The following is a 21,574-nucleotide window of genomic DNA, read 5'->3' on the forward strand; positions in this document are numbered from 1 at the left end:
ATATAAGACAGGAACAGGAGGGTGTAACTGGGCTGTAGAATAATTAGCCAACAATATCCAGGTCAGGTCAGGTTCCAAATGAGAATGACAAGTGAAACCCATTTACTAACTGGTTCAAGATAGAATAATGAAGCATATTTAAAAGTTGACCACATGAAGAATGCTGAAGCATAGAATGGGTGACTCATTTACTGTGCAACGGTGTGCAAATGCAACCCATGACCCAGTCACCGGGTCAAATGGGTGAATGGTTCAACCGCCCATGTAGGATGTTTTTTACCAGGCCAATGGTTTTTTACCAAAGTTTGGGTTTTAGGAGAACTGCACCCGGAATCATGGCGAGATGACAGTTCGAGTGGTTCAACCAGCTGGGTCAACAGCGTGTTGAAAACATTGAAATGATGACAATTAATATAACATACCTGATGCCAATACTTAACCATCTCACATGCAAGCCTTCGTTTCACTGCTATTGTAGCTTTGGTACTATCAATTGCCATTCCTAGTTGAATATCCACACCCTGTTTCATACAAGAGAAAAACATTAGAGATTACAAACACAATGGTTTACACAGCATTTTCTGAGAGGCTAGATATATCTACCTACCCCACTTGCATGATATGATCATTTCCCATGTTACAGTCATGGTTCTGAAAGACAGTGAGACATATAAATCGAGGTGAGGCAAAGCCAAAACACCCTGTAGATGAAGCAAGAGGATTACACCTCAGATTTTGAGGAGTATGTGTCACAACCTCATGCCTCAAATTGGTGAAGCATATGCCTCATATGAGCAGCATTAAATTGAAAAGAAAAAAATAAAAAATATATATTGATAAAAATACTTTCTAAATCTCAAAAAAAAAATCATTGTTTGGTTTGTTACAATAAGCAATTTAGAATTAAAAATCTCTAATAATATCTTTTTTATCAGTAACAACCAAATTTTATTGAAGCTATTAAACACAATTTACAAATTTACAAAAGATGGTAGACTAGCATGAACTATCAACCCCAATAAATCTGACATTAGGTTCCCCTTGGAACCTCTCCCCAAAACAGATATGCTCTGTTCAAAAAAAAATCTCTAATAATATTTCCCTTAACCCAAAAACATATTTTCTCTTATTTGTTAAATATAATAATCCTAATGTGCCACTTCATGCCTCAATTTACCAAATTGAGAATATTATTTCCATTTATATGTTTACCCATGACTCATGACAATGGAACCAACCAACCGTAATGCCCTTTCCAATGCAGTCACCTTTTTAGCATCCAATCTCTTGAGATATAGCACAAGACCAAGATGTCTCCCTAGCAATATTGTGTATAAAGAAATACAGACATTCTTTATTACCTAAACAATCTCATCATGTCAATCCATCTCTAACTTTAAGCCTAGAAATGTGGTTTCTTATCCTCCTAACTTTGATTTTTGCCTTCAATGAAATCTCTTTCCCATGTATTATATCTGATATTTCTTTTGACACCTTCCCTTTCTAACTCAACCTCTTTATTAAGCTGATCTAATTCCTCCAATCTGTGAAGCCATGCCAGTTTTCTTCTATGTTTCCAAATGAGGTTCTATTCCACACTGTCAATCTTTTATTTTAATTCTTGCAATTCTATTATCAACAAAACATTTATCCCTTTCTTCCTCTTTAATTTCCTTCCACCAATTATCTACCATGTAAATGAAACCTAGACGTTCAAGCCACATGCAAAATGTGTTAGATAGTGTATGCCCTTAGCTCCAATCAAATTGATGTACAGATAGATTTATTGTAAATGAATAAAAGTACATTATTGTTTCATGTTGATATTGGTATATTTCTGTGCAATTACCCCTTAAACTGGACACTTATGAGACTTGTGTTAATTTAGAATGTTCTCAGTCGTTGAATAGACTTGGGGAGCTTATCCTGCCAAGACTTACACTGATGTACTACCAAAGAAGTTGGAGCAACTTGTCTCAGCTGCTAGGGTTAGACCCGAAGCACAGGTAATGTGTGTTTGGATGTAACACTGAACCTTGACCATTTTCCAGTTATGCCCTAGACCTTGGGGATTGATGGGCAAAATTGAAAAGTTACACATAACCCCTACACTTGATTATGGTACTGCATTAGGTGTTGGATTGGGTTGTCTTTAATATGCCAATCAGTGAGATCCATCAAGGGTCAAAACCTGAGTATGTTGGGGCAGTCAGAGAATTCATTTGAGTGGGTGATCATAGTGATAGGATCGGCGGACAAAGTGAATGATAGGGCTTACACTCTCTCTGATGGAAACCTAAACTGACGACAGTGGATTTCAACTATGTTTGAGATTTGGTTTTGCAAAATATAGTTATATGATATATATTATGTTTTATGAAAAATGTTTGCAAAAGGTTTTAATTCCCGGGATCCATCCGAGCAAAGAGTGCAGTGAATTCGGCCAAGCCTTTTCACAAAGGTTGGGCCAAACCCATGTGGACTTATGTGAGGTTATTGTGGGGTCTCATGCCATAAAAATCAGACCTAAATTGGCCATGCAACATCTTGGGTCATGAACCTTTGAAGGAAATGGGCCTAAGGCCCATAATTAATAAGACTAAGTAAGCTGTCACATGACAAGCTTTGGGTCAAATCCGAGTTTGGAAATGGGTATGAAGCACTCATCCTCTTAAGAGAATAAAGCTTATCTCTTAATAGAGTCCAGATCCAAATTAGATGTGGATAATCTCCTAATTTGATTAGGAGAATGCTCTATAAGGAGATAAACGAAGAAGATGGTGAACCAGATAAGAAAACCACTCTCTTGTTCTCTCTTCTTCTCTTTTTGTCTTCCAAGAAACCCTATCACGACCTAGGCTTTTGCAAGAAAAATTCAGAGATCAGTTTTCTTCTGATTTTTGCAAGAAAAATTCAGAGGAATTTCAGGCTCACCTTCCCCAATTCAGTCCAAACAGTTTAGTTGCAGTTTTGTTGAAAATTGTGTTGTTGAATCAGCTTCACCTATACACTGTACCATCTTCAGTGGAGGCTGGTCTTAGGACTGATTTGGGCGTGAACTTCCACCTTGGGATCTGCATTTGTGGTATCCATATATGATACACGTCTCCCTCTTTGTTTGATTTCAAATTTGGTCCGGTTCAGTGCAAAAACGGTCCTGAAAAACGTAGTTTTTCAAAACATAGGGAATTTGATTCCTAAAAGGATTAGGAATTTTTTGAAATTTCACCGAACCATCTAGCATGGTTTGGCCACCCATATGATGGATCCTAACCCTTCCAACAAAATGAACTCCATCTCTCTCCAACTTCAAATTCCCTAAGAATAACCAGATCAAACTTTGAACTCACCAACAATTATTTAATAAAATTATGTTGAAGCTTTTTCTTAGGACATTGCATGCACTTTATATATTAAGAGATATTGTCCAAACAAAATATTTTAGCCTATGAAGAGAAAAAGACTTCCAATCCTCTTCAAGGAAAACCATTATCTAACTTTGATGTCATTTAGGGCTGAAATAATATGATTTTACAGAAAGTGTAGAAAAAAGCTATCATGAACACTAAAATTTCTTTGTAAAGTCCCTAAATAGGGAAAATACTTGAGTGATAACACCTTCAAATAACCATTTCCTACCAGAATTGAATATTCAGGACCACCTTTTCCAGTGCTGCAACTAAAACCAAATGATGCCAAACATCACTTTAAGGAGCATGTACAAAGATGTATGAAAACAACTTCAGAACTTTTCAAAATGGTTCTAAAAACCCAGATAATTCTACGAAAATAGTGATGAGAAGTTATGCCTTTTTAATTTTTGCTTTCACAAAAAGTATACTTATTATAAACTGATCATCATTAATTGCTTTTCTTGTATACTCTGTAGTGAGGGGACAAAAAGGCCCAAGTACAGTATATATTTTTCATGTCAACTTGGTTAGATCAAACTAGGAGATAACTTGTTATTGTCTACAATGACTCGATATGTTACTTAGAAAAAGATGAGTATCTCCACTATGCATTGATGCAATTTGTCTCAGATGTACTAGAATTTCAAGTACAAAACTGCTTTTGTGCTTGTCCTATACCAGGTATGCCTAAGCTTGTCCTACTTTCATTGAAATATCAGATTAAAACTACTATAATATCCCCGTCATCAAAACTTCTTCTTTAAGAAGTAACCATTATTAAGTTCTAGGTTATCCTATCTCATTGTACTAAATATTATCAAGCAACAACAAGAACATGATATGCATTCTTAAGTATATTGTTTTCAAGTATGGTGAACAAAAAAGCATGCCTGTGTAAATTATTAGAACCTAAGAATTCAGCAACGCAATCAAGTAGGTGGAAGTATGAATATTAGACACAAGATGGCATAGATTGGAAAGTTTCAACAACAAGGGATGCAAAGGAATAAGGCAATACCTGACCCAATGCTTGCATGCATAGAGCTTGCAGTGTTCCTTCTCTAAGGTCTACAGGAAGAACTCTCCTACATTTACATAAGTTGTCACAGTAGTTAGGGTATCAATGTGAACCATGTTAACAGTCATCACGGTGTACAGAAACCCGAAGAAACATCACAACATCAGTTCTATTCCAATAAGAACTAAAAAAAGAAAGTAACAGCAACAATGGCAACTAACCTAAGTTCAGGGGGCAATTGGGGGATAACGTGATTGAGAGCACAATCTAAAAATCCCGCTGCCTTCAAGAAAACATCTATAGAAGTACGTCTGCTCTCTGCTACAAAAGAACACAAGGAATACTGTTAACGGAACCAATAGAATTAAACAAAGCCAAATGAAGTGCAAAGCTAGGAAATTTGAAGGTTACCTAAAAGTATAATCATAGGTTCCTAAATCCCAAGAAGTAAAAACAGATAATACACAGACCATAAAATCCATGGTTAAGAGGTGGTTAAGAGGGCAACTTTTTATTGATCAAAAAGTTGAACCCCATAGTAGAAATCAAACACTCATGTCGCACCCCAACTTTTCATTGATCAAAAAAAAAAAATCAAACAGAGTTGAACACCTATCCAGAGGTCAACCACCACCAGACTCTCGACCACCAGAAAATATTAGTAGCTTCATAAGCCCAAACGGAAACACTTATTCAGTTGAGAGTTTCACTTGTAAGTGGTAAAGCATGAAACTGCACCAGAAGACAATATAATGATTGCATGCACCTAAACCAACTTTTGAGATTTTTAGCCGCCCTCTTGTTGTGTGAAATTTAGAGAGCTTCCGGCTACATTGTGACAAAAAATACAAGGATACCATAGTTGCACATAACGTAAGTAGAAACTGTATGCTGATGAAAAAATAAAAATATTTGGCTGCCCATCTGGTTAATTAACTATGAATCCACCCGACCCAAAAAGAAAGTTGCAAAATTCAAAATCCTACCTAAGCAAAACAATAATATCCTAGTTGAAAGTAAATAAAATAATGAAAAGATATAACACAGAGGGATATTTGCATTGAAGAAAGAGAATTTTAAGAGGCAGTGGACCATGTGTCCAATTTCTTCATAGAAAAAATGGGAATTAAAATGCAATACTCAGCCTATCTAGACTAGAGTATCTTTTCAACCATCCTATTTGCAAATGCTTATGAAGGCCGGTCCCCACAACTTTACTGATATACAGAAATAGATGAAAAGATGTGGTAATTTGTCCAACCAGGAATGTGGGCCCAATCAGCTGTTGGCCTAGGAGATGTTCAAGGCAATAGCCATCAAATGGTAGGTCTCACATTCCCAGCATCCAGTTATGCATACACACATAGAATGGAGCCACAGAACATGGGTCCTCACCCTGAAGCAACCGTGAGCATTCTTCTATGGACAGAGTAGGGAGTTTCCAATAAATCTACTGTCAGGAAAATGTAAATTGGCAAATGGGACAGAACTAGGTTCTAGCATCAGTCTTCCACAAAAGTAATGGGAGCTAACAAGCCAGTAGTTCAGGTTCATTGAAACTTGAAAGGAAAAATTAATTCAATGAATAAATTCATAGCATGTATTTTCAGATACCAGTCTAATAAGCATAACAAATTTATAGATAGATGGTCAGGCAGTAAATACACACCTTCCGATACCTTTGGCTGATAACCATCAGTAGATGCTTTAGGAAGAAGCAATAAATTGGCCTGTGATAACGATAGCATGGCCATCAAATGTAAAACTGACAGTACCTCATACCATGCATTGGGCATGGCTGTTTCCTGGAAAAATAAATAAATAAATGGTTAGTATCACATAAAGAAATCGAAAGGAAAAGAACTCAAAAAACATATTGATCCATGAATCCCCACCTCTGCATCATCCTCCTGATTAACCCAAGTAAATTGTACTTTATGTTGTAACTGGTTTCCTGCACAGTACAATGACTCTCAGGACTTCAATCAAACAGAATAAATGTTATCAATAGTCTTACAATATAATCCATAGTATTATAAAGGATTGGACTTTGAGTTTTGATTTACCATCTTTAACTAGTCCTAATAGAACTGGTAAGTAATCTTCAAGAGCCTGTTGAAGATCAGCCAATGTCGAACCTCCTAACAAAAAATCCATCATGTGGGTAATTTTTTTTTTGAAGATAAAATAAAAGAATTTTATTAAAAAAGGCAGATACAAGGAAGGTAATAAACAATCACGCAAGAGGAAACAAACAAACCCAGAAATACCAAGCGAAGAAACCCCAAACCCCAAAAAAAACCATGTGAGAAATATTTTCTTTTGCACCCATAACCAAAATAAATTGTGGCTTCTAAAGAATTCAACAAACCATGTCGTGTGGCTGTTCTTCTTCTTGTTTTTGTAGCTGTTGGTGCTTCTTGGCCAACCATGACAACTATTCTAGTTCTAAGAGCAGAGAGACGTTCAACTAGGCCCTTGGACAGGATATCACCAAGTGGCTGAGAGAAGTCTAGAGGTTTAGGAATTCGTAATCCAGGAACAAACACAGCCACCTCCCCTACATTTCCTGGCCTTCTTCTATTTCCTCCAGAATCTTTTGGTGTTGATACAAGGCATCCCATATCCTGGAATTTATTTCTGCCAGAAAAATTTAACTTATCAAAATCAAGCAAAACAATTTGAACTTATCAGAGACAAAAAAACAAAATTGAGTCCTAATAGGTTCGATCAAATGCATCAGAATATTTAAAGCAAAAAATATGAATAACCTTGCTCACATGATTTAATGGAAACCAAAGAACAAAATTCTAGTATATAATTCGCAAGAGGAGACGATGGGGGAAGAAAATTTTGAAATCCAAAATCTCCAAAGTAAGAGGAAGAAAACAACGCTCACAAGTAAAGTAGAAGACTTTACAGTCAAACAAGACACGAAGAGGATTAATTAATTGCCAACCAACAGGGCAGTATGCTACTCACGGGTGAGATTGTATAGGACGTTACTAGAACTCTCTAAAACAGTTTTAAAATAAATAACGGAATATAGTCAATTTTCTCTTTTGGGTGTTGTTCGTTTTATTTAACCTGCATATGAGAACTCTTTCCTTATAAATTTTGAAGCATATACATCAAAGATAGATCTTCTCACCTGTCTCAAAAGGTTAAGTCAAACGCTATAACGTCTCTCAATCTCTGCACAAATAGTTCATGAGTGTGAGAGAGAGAGAGAGAGAGAATGAAAACAACTGAATCACATAAAACCCGTGACAGAGATGAACTTTTCTTTCCGTATTACAATTTAGCTTCTCAAATTTACGGTTTCGTTGCCTTCTGGCGATCAAAGAGAAATACAGGTAAATTGCATACTTTAAAGCTACAAACATCTCATGCGTCTAAGAACAGAACACTAAAGCTCGAAAGAGAAACGTAAAGAAAAAGGAAGTTTTTATCCGCAAAAGGAACCCAAAAAAATAAGACTGACAGATCAGAAGCTTCCTTTTCTTACATAAAAGAATAAGATTCGGAAGTAAAGGGCAGCAAAAAGGAAAATATGAAATTCGCATAAGAATGCGACTTAAGGATTTCCAAACGAATTCAAGTAAGCAACAGAAGAAGAGTAAAGCTTTAGTTTCTTCAATCACAGATCCAGGAAAAAAAAAAGTTTCATCAATGGAATAGAAGATCCTTCAATCTCGAAAAAACACAGATTTCGCAATGCTTGGAACAAAAATAACAGAAACAATTGAATATTTCAGTTCGGTGCAAGTGGAGCAGATTAAACGAAACGTAAAAGAGAGAGAGAGAGAGAATAAAAGAAAGGCGGTCACATGATCCGACAAAACTGAACAACTCAGCTCGAAAACTGAGACTTTACGACTTCAACAACCACAATTCGACAGTAAAACCAAAGTTCTTCCTAATACAGAGAAAACAAAAGTCAAAATTAGCTCAAGCCAGAAAACAGAACGCAGAAACAGATGGATAAATGGATCTGCATATTCGGGGCAAAATAGCAAGGAAACACCGAATTTCTCACTTCTCAGCTACCACCACTCATTTCTCTCTTTTCCTACCAGAAATGAATTTCCTCTGTAGAAATTCTGTCATGAAACCATGTAATACCTTCTCCACTACAAATTCAGAACCAAAAAGGCCCATCAAATCTCCCTTCAACGTGGATGCAACTGTGTATCAAGAATTCACGACCTGCAATCAATCGGGCCACAGAAACGAGCTCCGGAACCCTAGAAACCGAGCACTCGCCACCAGATTCTAAAGAATTCCTCCTGAGAAACCCTAGAAATGGAGATTTTACAGAGCAAACAAACCGGTGGAACAGATTAAAGAAAAATAATGCAGTTGTTCGAAGCTTCGACGTCCGTCTGTCGCCAAAAATGAGCTTTTTGAAGAAGGTGACTGATTTTGTTTTCCCTTTTTTTTTATTTTTTTTGACCTCTTCTGGTGGTGCTTTCAATCTCAGGTTCCGAGATCCCACGAAGCGTCTGTTCTCTATTCACTCCACTGAAAAGGAAAGATCTTCTGCTTAGTGGAATGAATGCTTCCTTCCTTTTTCACTTCCTACCCTCTCGAAATTCGGAAGTCGTAATTAGTAAAACTTGTACTTAGAAAAGTAAAGTAGATAGCTTTCTTATATAAGAACGAGATATTGAACGTTGGATTAGAATCCAGGAAACGCTGCTTTCCGGCGGTGCGGTGGGGTTGTTGTTATCACTTTTCAGAGTTCATTGCGGCGCAGAGGCAGAAGCTTACATGAGCGCGTGCGTTTGAGGGTAGTCAACTTGGTCCAATCATGGGCTGCTTTTATTGGGCCTGTTGGGTTATCTTTTGTGGGGGCCCACTGATGCTTAACTAGCATTTTTCGAATAATTTTATCGGGCATAGCATAATTGGGCTAAACCGGTCCGATGAATCTGATCTGATCTGGCAGTTGGCTTATCGCTTTATAGAAATTTGAACGATTAGAAGGGGGATTACTTTTTGTACACTTTTTTCTCCAATATCTCGTTACACTCATCAAAATAACCTTTCGTACATGGGATGGAACAAGATTGGAATGAAGCGGAGGAGAGAAAGGTGAACGCAAGGTGCCAACTGGCTAGTTGGTATTTGGTTAGTAATTCGAATCAGCTGAATGCTGTGGAAACGGGTGTGGAGCGTTCTTATCTGATTGTAGCTAAGACTTAGAATCGAATTCCACCGACATCGAGCAACTATAGCTTAAAGTAGTGGATGTGAAACCAATAATAATGTTAAAATTACATGGAATTCGCATTTTTAATGGTAGGGTCATAAATTTATTACAGACATAAAACATTATGATTGATTCTACAGCCGGCTGAACAATCATGGCGTTCAGCTAATCCCAATTAACCAATATGGCCTTATGGGAGGATGGGCTACTCCATTGTATAGGTACTTGGGCCTTGATTCGAATTTGGGATCTAATGAGCTGTATCAAATTTGACTCTGATTTATTTTTAAATAAAAAATATTTTTAAATTTATGTATATATATAATAAATTAATAAAATATTAAATATTTAATTTATATGATAGAAATTTTATATATCTATACGACTATACCACTGCAAAAAGTACAAAAAGCCTCAAGAATATTTTTACAAATTTTTGAGGATAAAATTTACTCTTTCATATTTAAATTTATTGATAAAAACTGAAGGCAAATAAGATATTCAGTTATTAACATTAAATGAGTTGGAAAGAGATAATTTTAAGATATTCAATGGATTCAGTTCCCTCTCATTAAATCCAACGTTTAAGATATTAACTTGCATTCACCTTCATTTAATTATACATTTAAGACATTTTTGTTTCTTCTCAACCATAAATTACATTAATTAAATCCATACATAATAAATTAATAATTTCAATAACATAAAAAAAGGGTAAATTACAAAGACCCCTATACTATGAGGTCTATGACAAAGACCCCTCTGTACTTTATTTTGTGACAAAACCCCCCCTGTACTATGACCGTGAGACAAAGACCCCTTTCCATTAGCTTTGCATTGAAATCTGCGGTTACAATATTTTTTAATCCTCGTACTACTCTTGTTCCCCGACCTCACAAATAACACCGTGACGGTAGCTGTGGCAGATTTCGGAAGTCCTCCCTCTCTTTCTCTCCCCACCAAGCTTACTGAGTTCCCCTATTCCACCACCAGATGAGGCAGCAAGGGCTGCAGATACAATCGAACATCCCCCTAAACCTCCAGCGGCCGCCACCACCAATGATGGCGAAGTTGCTTTCCTGCGTCTGCAACAACAACTTGGCTCTCTCGATGGGGGCTACAATCGTGTGCACAACTCCCCCCATCACCGCTCCCACCATCAGATCCTTATGGAAGTTAGCCAACCACATCCATGAGCTTGATCCTTTATTCTTCTTTATAACAACTCCACTCAACTTCACAAGAACAGAAAAGAAACAAAAAGAGGCAAATAGCTATCGAACGACAAGATCCAACAGCCAAGAATAATGCTTTCACACATAGCCACCATTAACGCGAATGGTCTGCCCATTAACCCACTCGCCGCCATCAGTAGCCAAGAACCCAACAAGAGGGGCCGCGTCTTGGGTCTCACCGAGTCGACTCAGAGAGAACTCCTCGATCACCTTCCTCACATGCTCCTCCCCCTAGCCAGCAAAGAACATATCAGTTGCTATGGGTCCCGGCGCCACACAGTTGGCAGTGATCCTCGTCCCCTTGAGCTCCTTCGCCAATATCCTCACCATCATCTCCATCGTCGCCTTGGATGCCGCGTAAGCTCCAAACCCCGGCTTGAGCCCGCCTACCATTGAGGAGGAAATCAATATGATCCGTCCTCCACCTCCACGTTTCAAGCGATTGGCTGCCTCCCTACAGCATAAGAACGCTCCTCTTGTGTTGACGCTGAAGATAGCGTCGAAATCCTCCACAGTGGTATTTTCTATGGTTGGATATTTGGGGTCAATCACCCCAGCTGAGTTGACGAGGGTATGGGGCTCTGCGCCGAATGCTTGCTCGGCCTAATCAAAGAGGCTTTTTACTGGGGCAGGATTAGAGACGTCGTCCTTGACCGCAATGGCTCGTTGAGGGTGAGGGGAAGGGGACGAGGAATTTATCTCGTCGGCTAGGAGATCGGCTTGGGTAGAACTGTTGGCGTAGTTAAGGACGAGATTCGCGCCGAGAGAGGCAAGGTGGAGAGCGATGGCGCGGCCAATTCCGTGCGACGCACCAGTAACAATTGCACCCGGCCTTCAAGAGGGAGGGAGGGAGCTGTATGTGCAACGGTCGGGGAAGATGAACAGTGTATCGAACGACAAGATCCAACAGCCAAGACATGGCCCCATCACTGCTCCCGCCGCTGCTATTCGTATATCGAGAGATCAGGGAAGATGAGAAAATGGTTTCCTTCGTGTTTCCATTTCGGAGAGTTGGGAGAGAGAAAGAATGAGAGAAGACGGTGAGGGGGAAAAGAAGAGAAGAAAAGGAAAACAATATGTTAAATAGGTTTTAAGAGAAAAATGGGCGAAAAAAGAAAATAGAAAAAGTTTAGTGGGGTATTTTGGTAACTTAATGCATTTTGTCATTTAAATTAATGGTCAATGAGGGTCTTGGTCATAGTACAGGGGGGTATTTGTTGCAAAATAAAGTACAAGGGGGTCTTTGTCACAGACCCCATAGTACAGGGGTCTTTGTAATTTACCCTAAAAAAAGCTTATACTTTTAAAATCCAAATGGAAATAATTAAAATAGTGTTTTCATCTAGGTGGTGGTAAAAAATTAAACCATTTTGTGTCAAATGAGTCAATCTATGTTCTCTGTGTTGTCACAATTAAATAATAAAATAAAAAAATAGATAAAATAAAAAAAAATATAGAAGTTAAAAAAAATTGGAAACATTTTCAATATCATATATTCAACATATTAAACAATAATAAGTATGATAAATAATAAACATTTTTATTACAGATGAAAATGTAATGTAAAATTTAAAAAAAATTGAAAATAAAACTATTTTCCTATTCTATTTCATTAAATTCCATATCTTAATGTATATTCTCTCATCATGTCTTATATTTAAGATGTACTTTTTTCATCATTAAATTCTACTAATTAAATCCACTACATTAATTTTAATAGTATGAAAACAGATATTTTGAAAAATAATTTGAAAACAAAATCATTTTATTCTCTCCTAGTGGTGGGTAAGCAATTTAACCATTTGGGGTCAAATGGGTTAATAAATAATGTTATAACTAAATAATAAAAATAAATAAAATATATAGTACAAAAAAAGTAATTGGGCATATCTCCAATATTGAATATTCATTATACTAAACAAAAAATAATTATGAAATGCAAGAAGTATTTTTATTAATGATGAAAATGGAATGACAAACTTAAATTCAACTTAGAAACGAAATGATGCCATAGTCAAATAATAAAACTTTTAAAAGTAGGAAATATAAATAATCATAAAAATAAAAAATTGGGAACATATCAAATGTTATACATTCATTATATTGAACAATAATAAGTACTATACATAAGAAATAATTTTATCAATTATGAAAACGTAATACAAAATTTAACGTAAAATCAAATTATTTTCATTTTTTAGTGGTGGTTTATTGGTTTGGGTCAAATGGATTAATTGATGATATGATAGTTAAATAATAAATCTTTAAAAAATAAAAGTACAAGTAATCAAAATAATATATATAAAAGATTATATATTAGCAATGTCAAACCAAAATTAAGTGTGATAAGTAAAAGATTATTATTTAGATGGTGGCTCAATGATCCAACTTTTCAATGAAACTCGTGATGTTATAATTGAATAATAAATATTAAAAAACAAGATAGAACACAAAAAAAATTAAAAAGTACATAATTTTGTCCAAAACATTTGAAACATTTATAATGTTATATATTCATCATGTTAAATACAAATAATTGTTAAAATAAATTATTTTTATTTACGAAATAAATGGAATAGAAATATTAATAATAATAACAACAATTGTTCTTGTAATTTAAAATTTTCATGTGCATATTTACTGAAAGTATTTAAATTTATTTTTAATCATATTATTACTTTTTAATTTTCAATTTTTATCTTGAATATGATATAATTCAAATAATTAATATGAAGAAAAATTTCTCACATACAAAACATGTGTTTAATTACTAGTTATATTAAAATAATAGAACTCAAATTTAAATTAGAATGAAAAATGTTAAATCCAAATTCGATCTACTATGCGAACGGATCATCCGAACCTGATTCAATGTCGGATCTAGTTTCGGTCCGTTGACAGACCTTCATCTCTGCATAATTTTTGCTTTGAGGAAATCTCGTCTCTTTTCTACAAGCGCCTCATGAATCATGATTGATGATTACTAAGGGCTGCCAAGTGTCCATGGATCTTAGGCTGGCCTGGTCTATTTGGTAAATCTACATTTCTTTATACAGAATAGTCTACAGCATCCGACTAAACCAGGAGTTGACCTATAAAAAGCACAGCAAAACATTCAATTTTGAAACATAAAAAAATAAAATTAGTCAAACATGTGCCATTCAGTAATTTACACGGCCATGTTAACAATCCCCTCCTTCTCTCGTTTTTTCTTAAACCTCTCTCTTGTCTCCTTTAACCGGTTTAACCTTTCCCTATTCTCTCGTTAACTCTCTCTCTTTCCTTCTTTTACCCTACCAAAATTTCCTATTAAGCCACGTGGCAAGTCATCCCATGGAGTCAAATTCATACCTCCACCAAAATTGAAAGACCAAGACTCCTCCCCTGTTGTGGAGAGATCCAAGTTCAGTACTCAGCTAATACTGAACTTCTTGTCTAAGATGTTGCAGAGATTTTAACTACTTATTAGCTTCTTGTATTTTTTGAAAAGATTTAAAGAAATGATCCCTACTCTCCAAGGACCTTTACACCAAATAGGTTCTTTCTTTCCTAGATTAGAAGTCTTATTCCAATTTCCAAATTTCATTATTCTCTCTCTATCTTTTATTTTCTTGATCCGCCTCCCTAAGGCTCAATTCAAGCACTCTCATTCTCTTAACTCTCAAGAATCAAGATTTTCAAATTTCAAGTTCATTGTTCAACATCACTCGAATCTCAACTTGGCTCTCCCATCTTCTCAAATCTCAACTCTTATTTTCTCAACTCATGAGTGTTAAAGCTTGGGGTCGGTTGAAACCGACCCAAACCGATCAGGTCGGTTTTGCTTAATATAAGGTTGGTTTCAGTTTCATCTTGAGGTAACCTGACCAGATCGGGTCGGTTGGAAAAACACTAGTAAACTGATCCAACCCGACCCATGAACAGCCCTACTTTCCATATCATATCTTTTATGCATCATAGATTTTCTCAAACAATAAGCCCTCATTCCTTTCTTTGTATTTTCCATTTTCCCTTTAACCCTCAAAAAGTGACCCAATGGGTAACCCTCAACCCAACCCCATCATGATCTTTCTCCCCTGTCCTTAATGAGTCATTCGACCCATATTGACCCGCCACTAGAATGAATGGATACGGGTGGGTTCCAAAATGGGTGAATCACATAGATTGGGGTCAATATTGCCCGCCCCTATATTTAGGTTTGAGTATTTTTCCCAAGAGCTTTGAACATCACGTTAGATGTCCTATTCAAGATTGGGGTTTTGGTAGAAATTAGGAAGGATCTACTAATAATATACCTAGTGGATCTTATCATTATGTGGGGAATCCCCATTGGTGATGACTCGCCCTGGGTCTGGACGTGAAATAGGGGTGTCTTTCTCTCCCTGAAAAGCTACTCACTACTGTGTTCGCTAACGAACACTATAGTTGGCTATCGGGTGAAGAAGACAAATACACTGAATTGGTTTATTTACAACCCGATCCAAATTTGACCCATTACTTATTTCATGTTTATTGTAGTTTATTAAAGTTAATGACTTTTTTTTTGTTATACAACAAATTGCTAATTACAATTATTAGTTAGATTTAATTAATTGCTTATTTTACAGTTAGTTAATAATATAGTAATTAATTACATTTAACTATGCATTAATAGTAATTAATTACAAGTACACTAATAGCAATTTAATAGTAATTATGGATTTATTTAGTTTACTGATAACTAATATAAATTAATTTTCTATTGTTTAATAGTAATTAAATAATAATAAATGTTAACTATCTAATTTATAGTAATTAATTTACTTAAATTTATTATATTTCTTAATAAAACTTAAAATGGTTTAAACTTACTTAAATTGATTAACAGTAATCTTCTTGATTTTGTTAATTACCAATAACTCACTTTATTTAATTAACAGTAAAATGGCTAATTTACTTATCTAATTTAAAAGTAAAATAATTCTAACCAATAGTGAGAATTACAAGTGAAAATAATGTCAAATATTGTAAACCAAGTTGATTTTAATTATAAAAAAGATTTAAAAAAACAAGTGTTTTGAGCTCTCAATTGTTTATCACCCTCTATTTCAAAATGATTTTGTTGTTTTATGATGTCAAGAAACTCTATATATCATGTTTTATTGGTTAATATAAATTGTATAGGTTAAGGTTGGGGGTTTACCATGATACTGATTTCAATATATTGGTAAGACAAATTAAGTTGAATGGTGAAGAAAACTAGACTATTTCTATTTTTCTATCCACTTTGCAGAGGTTGGCCACTCTTGTAAGAGGAAATTGCAGAAGGCTGTTTCTGTGCATTTTATTTGTTAATCAATTGGAACTAGGTAACTTTTGCAATTCTTCATTGATCTAGCAAACGTGTATTGCTTTATTTGGCCATTATTTCTAATCGTTTAAGTGGAATATTGGTTTAGAATTGTTTGGTGTTTTCTTAGATTGAAAAGTAGGCTTTGATGTAGTTTTGCTTTTGATTGTTGCGATTTGTTTCTTGGAACTTATTTTTCCTCCTTATTTTTATTTTTTTGTTAATTTTCCAGGTTTTGTCACTGTTACATGTAGGCTGCAAGTATCAATGGTTATATTCATCTTAAATTTTGTTACCTAAGGGTCTGTTTGGTTTGTGACTGAAATCAAAATCAAAATAAGAATCAAAATCCCTTTGAATTGGAATTGGAATTACTTATTCCATATTGGGTTTACATAGGAATCAAAATGGGAATTGGAATAAGCTATAATGGGATTTCATTCCCAAGGGAGGAGACTCAAATGGGAGAATGTCATTCCAGCATAAATAAAAAATGGGATTTCGATTCCAAACCCCTATTCCTACAAACCAAATGGGCCCTAAGCCTTCTATCTCATTTCCCGTGCATCACACGGACCCTGTTAGTAATATTCTTAATATAATAAGAGGGCATTTCATACATCTTTCTTGTGACTTTTTTGGGCTTCAACATTCTAAAGATTGCTTTTAAGGTATACAATATAAATATTGTTGTCAACAGATTGGAGTTGGATCAGGTTTGAATCGGAACCAGTCCAACAAGAAATATTAAGGAATCGGAATTGAACTATACCCTATAGGGTTTGTAATCTAGACTCAAAGCTGAACCAATCGGTTCTCAGAACAATTGGGTCTGATCTGATGAACCTGATTATAATAAACATACTAAAATATTATATATTTAATATATATTACATTTTAATATATAATTTAGTTAATATGTTGTATATTTAATATATATAGCTCGGATTAGGTCCGAACAAATTTGAGACTAGATAGAACTGGTTCTAGACCAATAATATTCAGGATAATAGATTAGGAATCATAACTGACCCATCGGTACATACCTTAGAACCAGAACCGATCCATTCAGTTTGGGTGCATCGGGTCAGAACCGACCCATTGACAGCACTAGGTGTAAATATATACAAAATAATATAAAATATAAATTTGTACAGTATGATCAGCAAAGGTATAACTTTAATCGATCTTTATAATGTATCCAAACATATACTAAAATGTCATTAAATTTCATAAAAAAAAGCTGTTATCGAGGTTTCAACAGTTAAAGTAATCAAGCAGTATGAAAAGCGTTTTTGACTGTGACATTCCAGCTAACCATCATTGAGCTTAACAATTTACCTTCTTTCCTCCTTTTCTTATTGCTAGATTGGATAATAACCCTAATGCGTTAGTTGTTCTAATAAAATCTATTGTCTAATCTAATTGTCTTTCGTGGGTTCTGGATTTGGAGTATTTCAACGTTTATGGTTTTATTACTCCAAACAAGTACTACTTCCAGATCAATAGAATCATATGATTTTATTGTATTTTATAGTAAACACGCATTGGCAAACACCCATTAGTTGGTCAAGTGTAAAGGATTTGAACCCCATGCCTCATCTCTAAAATCCTGGTGGGCCCAAATTTGTGAGGCTGAGTCTCCTCTTCACATTTATTCACATAACATTGCAGCCACGCATGGAGAATATCTAATGAATTCAAATCTGCCCCTCACAAAATGTGCCCCAAAATTGTTTCACATTACATCCTAACCGTGTTTTGGGAACAGGTCCCAATGACAAGTATGGAAGATATTTTAAATGCATACTACGGAGTGCATGTGGGGCCTTTTTGGAGTGCATTAGGCATATGTCAACTCACATCTCATCCCCTACATAGTATTATGTACAAGGAGATAATCCCGATGCACGGAGGTAGTGTGTTGTGGGTAGACATGGATAGAGTTTTTGTGGGCAAGAGATCCAAAGTCCAAATTTGCTGCCAATAAAGGCATTCTAACACCTTGATTATCATAGGAGATGTTCCAAATGAGCAACTGGATTATCATGTTGTTGGCATGTTAACATGCTTTTTTGTTGGTAGTAAATCCCCTCGACCTGATGCATCCTAGTAGAAATTAAATCTAGTACTCACAAAACGTTTTCACGGCCTCTTGCATCCATGCATTGGGAATATCTCTCCATGAATTAAGGCATGCAGTTATAGAAATATTCGCAATGTATGGCTGCCAAAAGGTTACAAGGACAGTGTGAGGAAGGTTCTGCGAGTACCAAATCCAAAATCATCCTAATAAGGTCTTGGAATGGGATCTGCTCCTCACACAGAGGCGCCTCACAAGCACATCCACCGTGCATTGGGAACATCTCTCGTGAATAATAACTTATAAGCTTGAGAGATGTGCCAAATGCATGGGAGGGTATGCGTGTGAGGAGAAGATCCGGTCTCTAAGGTCTTTCGTAGGGTTGGGGGGCATTTGGATCTCCTACCCAAAAGAACTCTACCCACAAGACATTTCAAATGTACATTAGGAACATCTCCCATGAATGTTCCCATTGCACGCTGAAATGTGTTGTGGGGCACATTTTGTCATTCATGGGGAAATCCTCCCAATGCACATTTGAGGGGGCATTCATTTTTTAGATTTTGAGAGGGGAGAAAGTTGGTCAATGGAATTCACAATCCCATTGACCTAGAAACTCATGTTATTTTTTCATATTTATGTGGGAGCCAGGGAAAATTTATTTTTCTGGGTATGGATAAATTACTTTTTCACCTGGGAGAAAGTTGCCAATACTTGCACGGGACAACAATGCCCTTTATAATAATGAATTTCTATGGCTAAGACGATAATTTTCTTTTACATGAGAAATAGAATAACATGGGTAACATTCCTTATTTTAATGACTTATCTCCTTTTGGGCATTTTAATTGCAAAAGGGATATAAGTCCTTAAAATAAGGAATGCCAAATGTAGCCTAAATGTCTTTGTGGGTTATGGTTAGGGGGTAGGCTACACCCATAATATAAAATTGAGATTTGCTCCTCATGGAGCACACTTGATACCAACCTCATAGCACCTAACCGTGTATGGGGAACATCCCCCCATGAATAATAACATATAAGTATAGGAGATGTTCAGGATGTGTGGCTAGAATGAATTGTGATTTGGTGTGAGGAACTGATTGGACTCCATGGAATAGTCATATGAAAAAAATAAAATAAAACAAATCTCTCAAATCATGTAATGCACATCATCAAATCAATCAACTTCATTAGATAGAAACCCCTCATCTCAAGGGGGTGTTTTACAAGGTGAATTGTTTTTTTTTTTTTTTGTCTTCACTTGTTTCTTAAATGTTAAAATGTTGTTTTTTGTCTTCACTTGTCTTTGAATTTTTTTGTCTCAAGTTGTTAAAATGTTAAACATGCCCTTGTATTTATTTTTGTTTGTCTTGAGAAGCAAAAACAAGTTGATTTTATTCAGAAAACAATTCATGTTTATGAAATCATCAAAATGATGATTTCTAAAACAAACAAAAAAAAAATGATGTACATAATACATATATTATATGAATTATGAAAGATGATGAGATATAGCAAGTGTTCTACATTACGAATGTTTTTTGTTTTCACTTGTAATATTTGCATCAACAAAAAAAAAATGCTTTTGAACTTTGTTTTTGTTTTGAAAGGTAATGATAAATTTGTTTTGTTTTAAAAAAATAATACATATCTCTGAAACCATCAAAATAATGGTGTTAAAAAAAAATCTATAATGAAGAAATTATGGAATTGAATAACCAGATAAAAACATGCTTTTAAATACCTAACATTTAAGAACATGTTTTTGGTTTCATTGTTTGAGGAAAAAAAAAACACAATACAAAAAACTTTTTTTTAATCTATGAGAACAAAGAGAAGTCACATTATAGGTCGTTAAAAATAAAGCTTTTGAAACCATAGTTCTTTTTTGGTAAACTTTAATTCAGACTACAAATTCAACATCATGTATTTGATTTTTCACTTGAAAGAAAGAAAAAAAAAACGGAGTATAAATATAAATTTGTGGAGTACAAAATCTTTTTGTATATATTTAAATTTGTACTTCTTTCAAACTGAGCTAAGAAACAAAAGGTTTTTTTAGAACTCACGACAAAAATAAATAAATTGAATAACACCCCCTTAATTAACTTAAAAACTCGTTTAATATTGCTAATGTGACCCCACAACTTGTCACCTAGAATCAAGATTATCCACTGAATGGGACAGGTGTCAATTTATGTTGACTCCAAATTGCAATCTTAAAACTATAGTTAAAAACTCCACATCTACGAAAGCAGTTATCCTCAAATTTTTAGGATTTTTAGACACCAATATCTTGGAGTTAAGAGTTAAAAAGCCCCGGTCACTATTGGCCAATTGCATGTTGCCAGGTGTCAACCCAAAAAACCTATACAAGACGAACCACGCCGTCCATGCATCACCTGTCGCACACGTATGCAATATGATATGTGCACGTGGATAGCGATCAAACGATGATGTAACCACCATCCGTGAAAAGTGGAAAGCAAGGGTTCTCAATGAGACGCGTGACTTTATTGCTTCAAGTTTGACGGAGGACGGTTGTATTGACGCCACGTGTAAAGAAAGATTAGCATCCAAATTAGGTGGGCCCATCTACCTACCTGTCGTAGATTGTACATGTTGTTTTGTTGTATGGGAAATGGGAATGGAGAGGATTGCTGGTTCTGGCGTTCGGCAAAGACTGCGAGCTACAAGTCTATGGCACGATCTCTTAGGTGGGACCGTCTGATAATGGGTCTCGTATCATGGGCCTCCATCCTTTTCTTTTCCCTCTCAATAGATATTATTATTATTATATATCATGGGCTGGCTACATTTTTGGGCTTTAATGGACCTAAAGTGACTCTCTGGTGGGCTTGTTCTTCCATAGAGTTGCCGTGGCCCGTTAGTTTCATTAGTTCTCCAATCTCCAAACACACATACACACTCTCTCTCTCACACACACACAATTCGTTAGCTACTTCATGGGAAACCAAAGGCAGCCCAAGCTTCCACCGTGTTAACAGTGGTCATTCCTATTGGTTTAGCCATAGCTTTCAGGATTAAACCATAATCACTTCAAACAATACATCTAGAATAAATATCCATTTGATCTTCTCAATGCATCAAAACTAATTTTAACAACATTGCCGGTTTCAACACACAATTTCCTAATCGAGGCCAAAATCCAATTAACTGAAACATTGGGCGTAATTAAAAGCAATATCATTCTAAGCAGTTCAAACAAAATAAAAAAACGAAAGCCAGACAACTTAGCACAGCTTTCACCTGGACATT

At 35.5% G+C, this 21,574-nt stretch overlaps 1 protein-coding gene and 1 pseudogene across 10 annotated transcripts in view; both read right to left on the minus strand.

Annotated features, from left to right (window-relative positions):
* Positions 1-9,019, minus strand: part of LOC104591623 (uncharacterized) — a 33,570-nt gene extending 24,551 nt beyond the window's left edge. For 2 of the 9 annotated variants that reach the window (XM_010250574.3, XM_088900605.1), the window contains exons 1-9: positions 8,557-9,019; positions 7,583-7,626; positions 6,803-7,071; positions 6,498-6,572; positions 6,327-6,385; positions 6,101-6,236; positions 4,653-4,749; positions 4,432-4,498; positions 423-521 (exon numbers count right to left, since the gene is read on the minus strand). In XM_010250574.3, the coding sequence (XP_010248876.1) occupies positions 423-521; positions 4,432-4,498; positions 4,653-4,749; positions 6,101-6,236; positions 6,327-6,385; positions 6,498-6,572; positions 6,803-7,055 (786 nt within the window). In that variant the 5' untranslated portion in view covers positions 7,056-7,071; positions 7,583-7,626; positions 8,557-9,019. Of the gene's footprint in view, positions 1-422; positions 522-4,431; positions 4,499-4,652; positions 4,753-6,100; positions 6,237-6,326; positions 6,386-6,497; positions 6,573-6,802; positions 7,072-7,211; positions 7,322-7,582; positions 7,765-8,261; positions 8,286-8,556 lie in introns of those variants that run through there. The other 7 variants (XM_010250539.3, XM_088900603.1, XM_088900601.1 and 4 more) reach the window with 7 other exon arrangements.
* A 1,198-nt stretch (positions 9,020-10,217) lies between these two features.
* Positions 10,218-11,807, minus strand: LOC104594859 (NADPH-dependent aldehyde reductase-like protein, chloroplastic pseudogene; annotated as a pseudogene). Its single transcript, XR_016083826.1, has one exon. The product of XR_016083826.1 is annotated as an NADPH-dependent aldehyde reductase-like protein, chloroplastic pseudogene (transcript).
* Positions 11,808-21,574: the final 9,767 nt, after the last annotated feature.

The sequence above is a fragment of the Nelumbo nucifera genome, chromosome 3, assembly GCF_055504915.1.
Source record: "Nelumbo nucifera cultivar China Antique chromosome 3, China Antique-T2T, whole genome shotgun sequence".
In the NCBI taxonomy this organism is placed as follows: domain Eukaryota; kingdom Viridiplantae; phylum Streptophyta; class Magnoliopsida; order Proteales; family Nelumbonaceae; genus Nelumbo; species Nelumbo nucifera.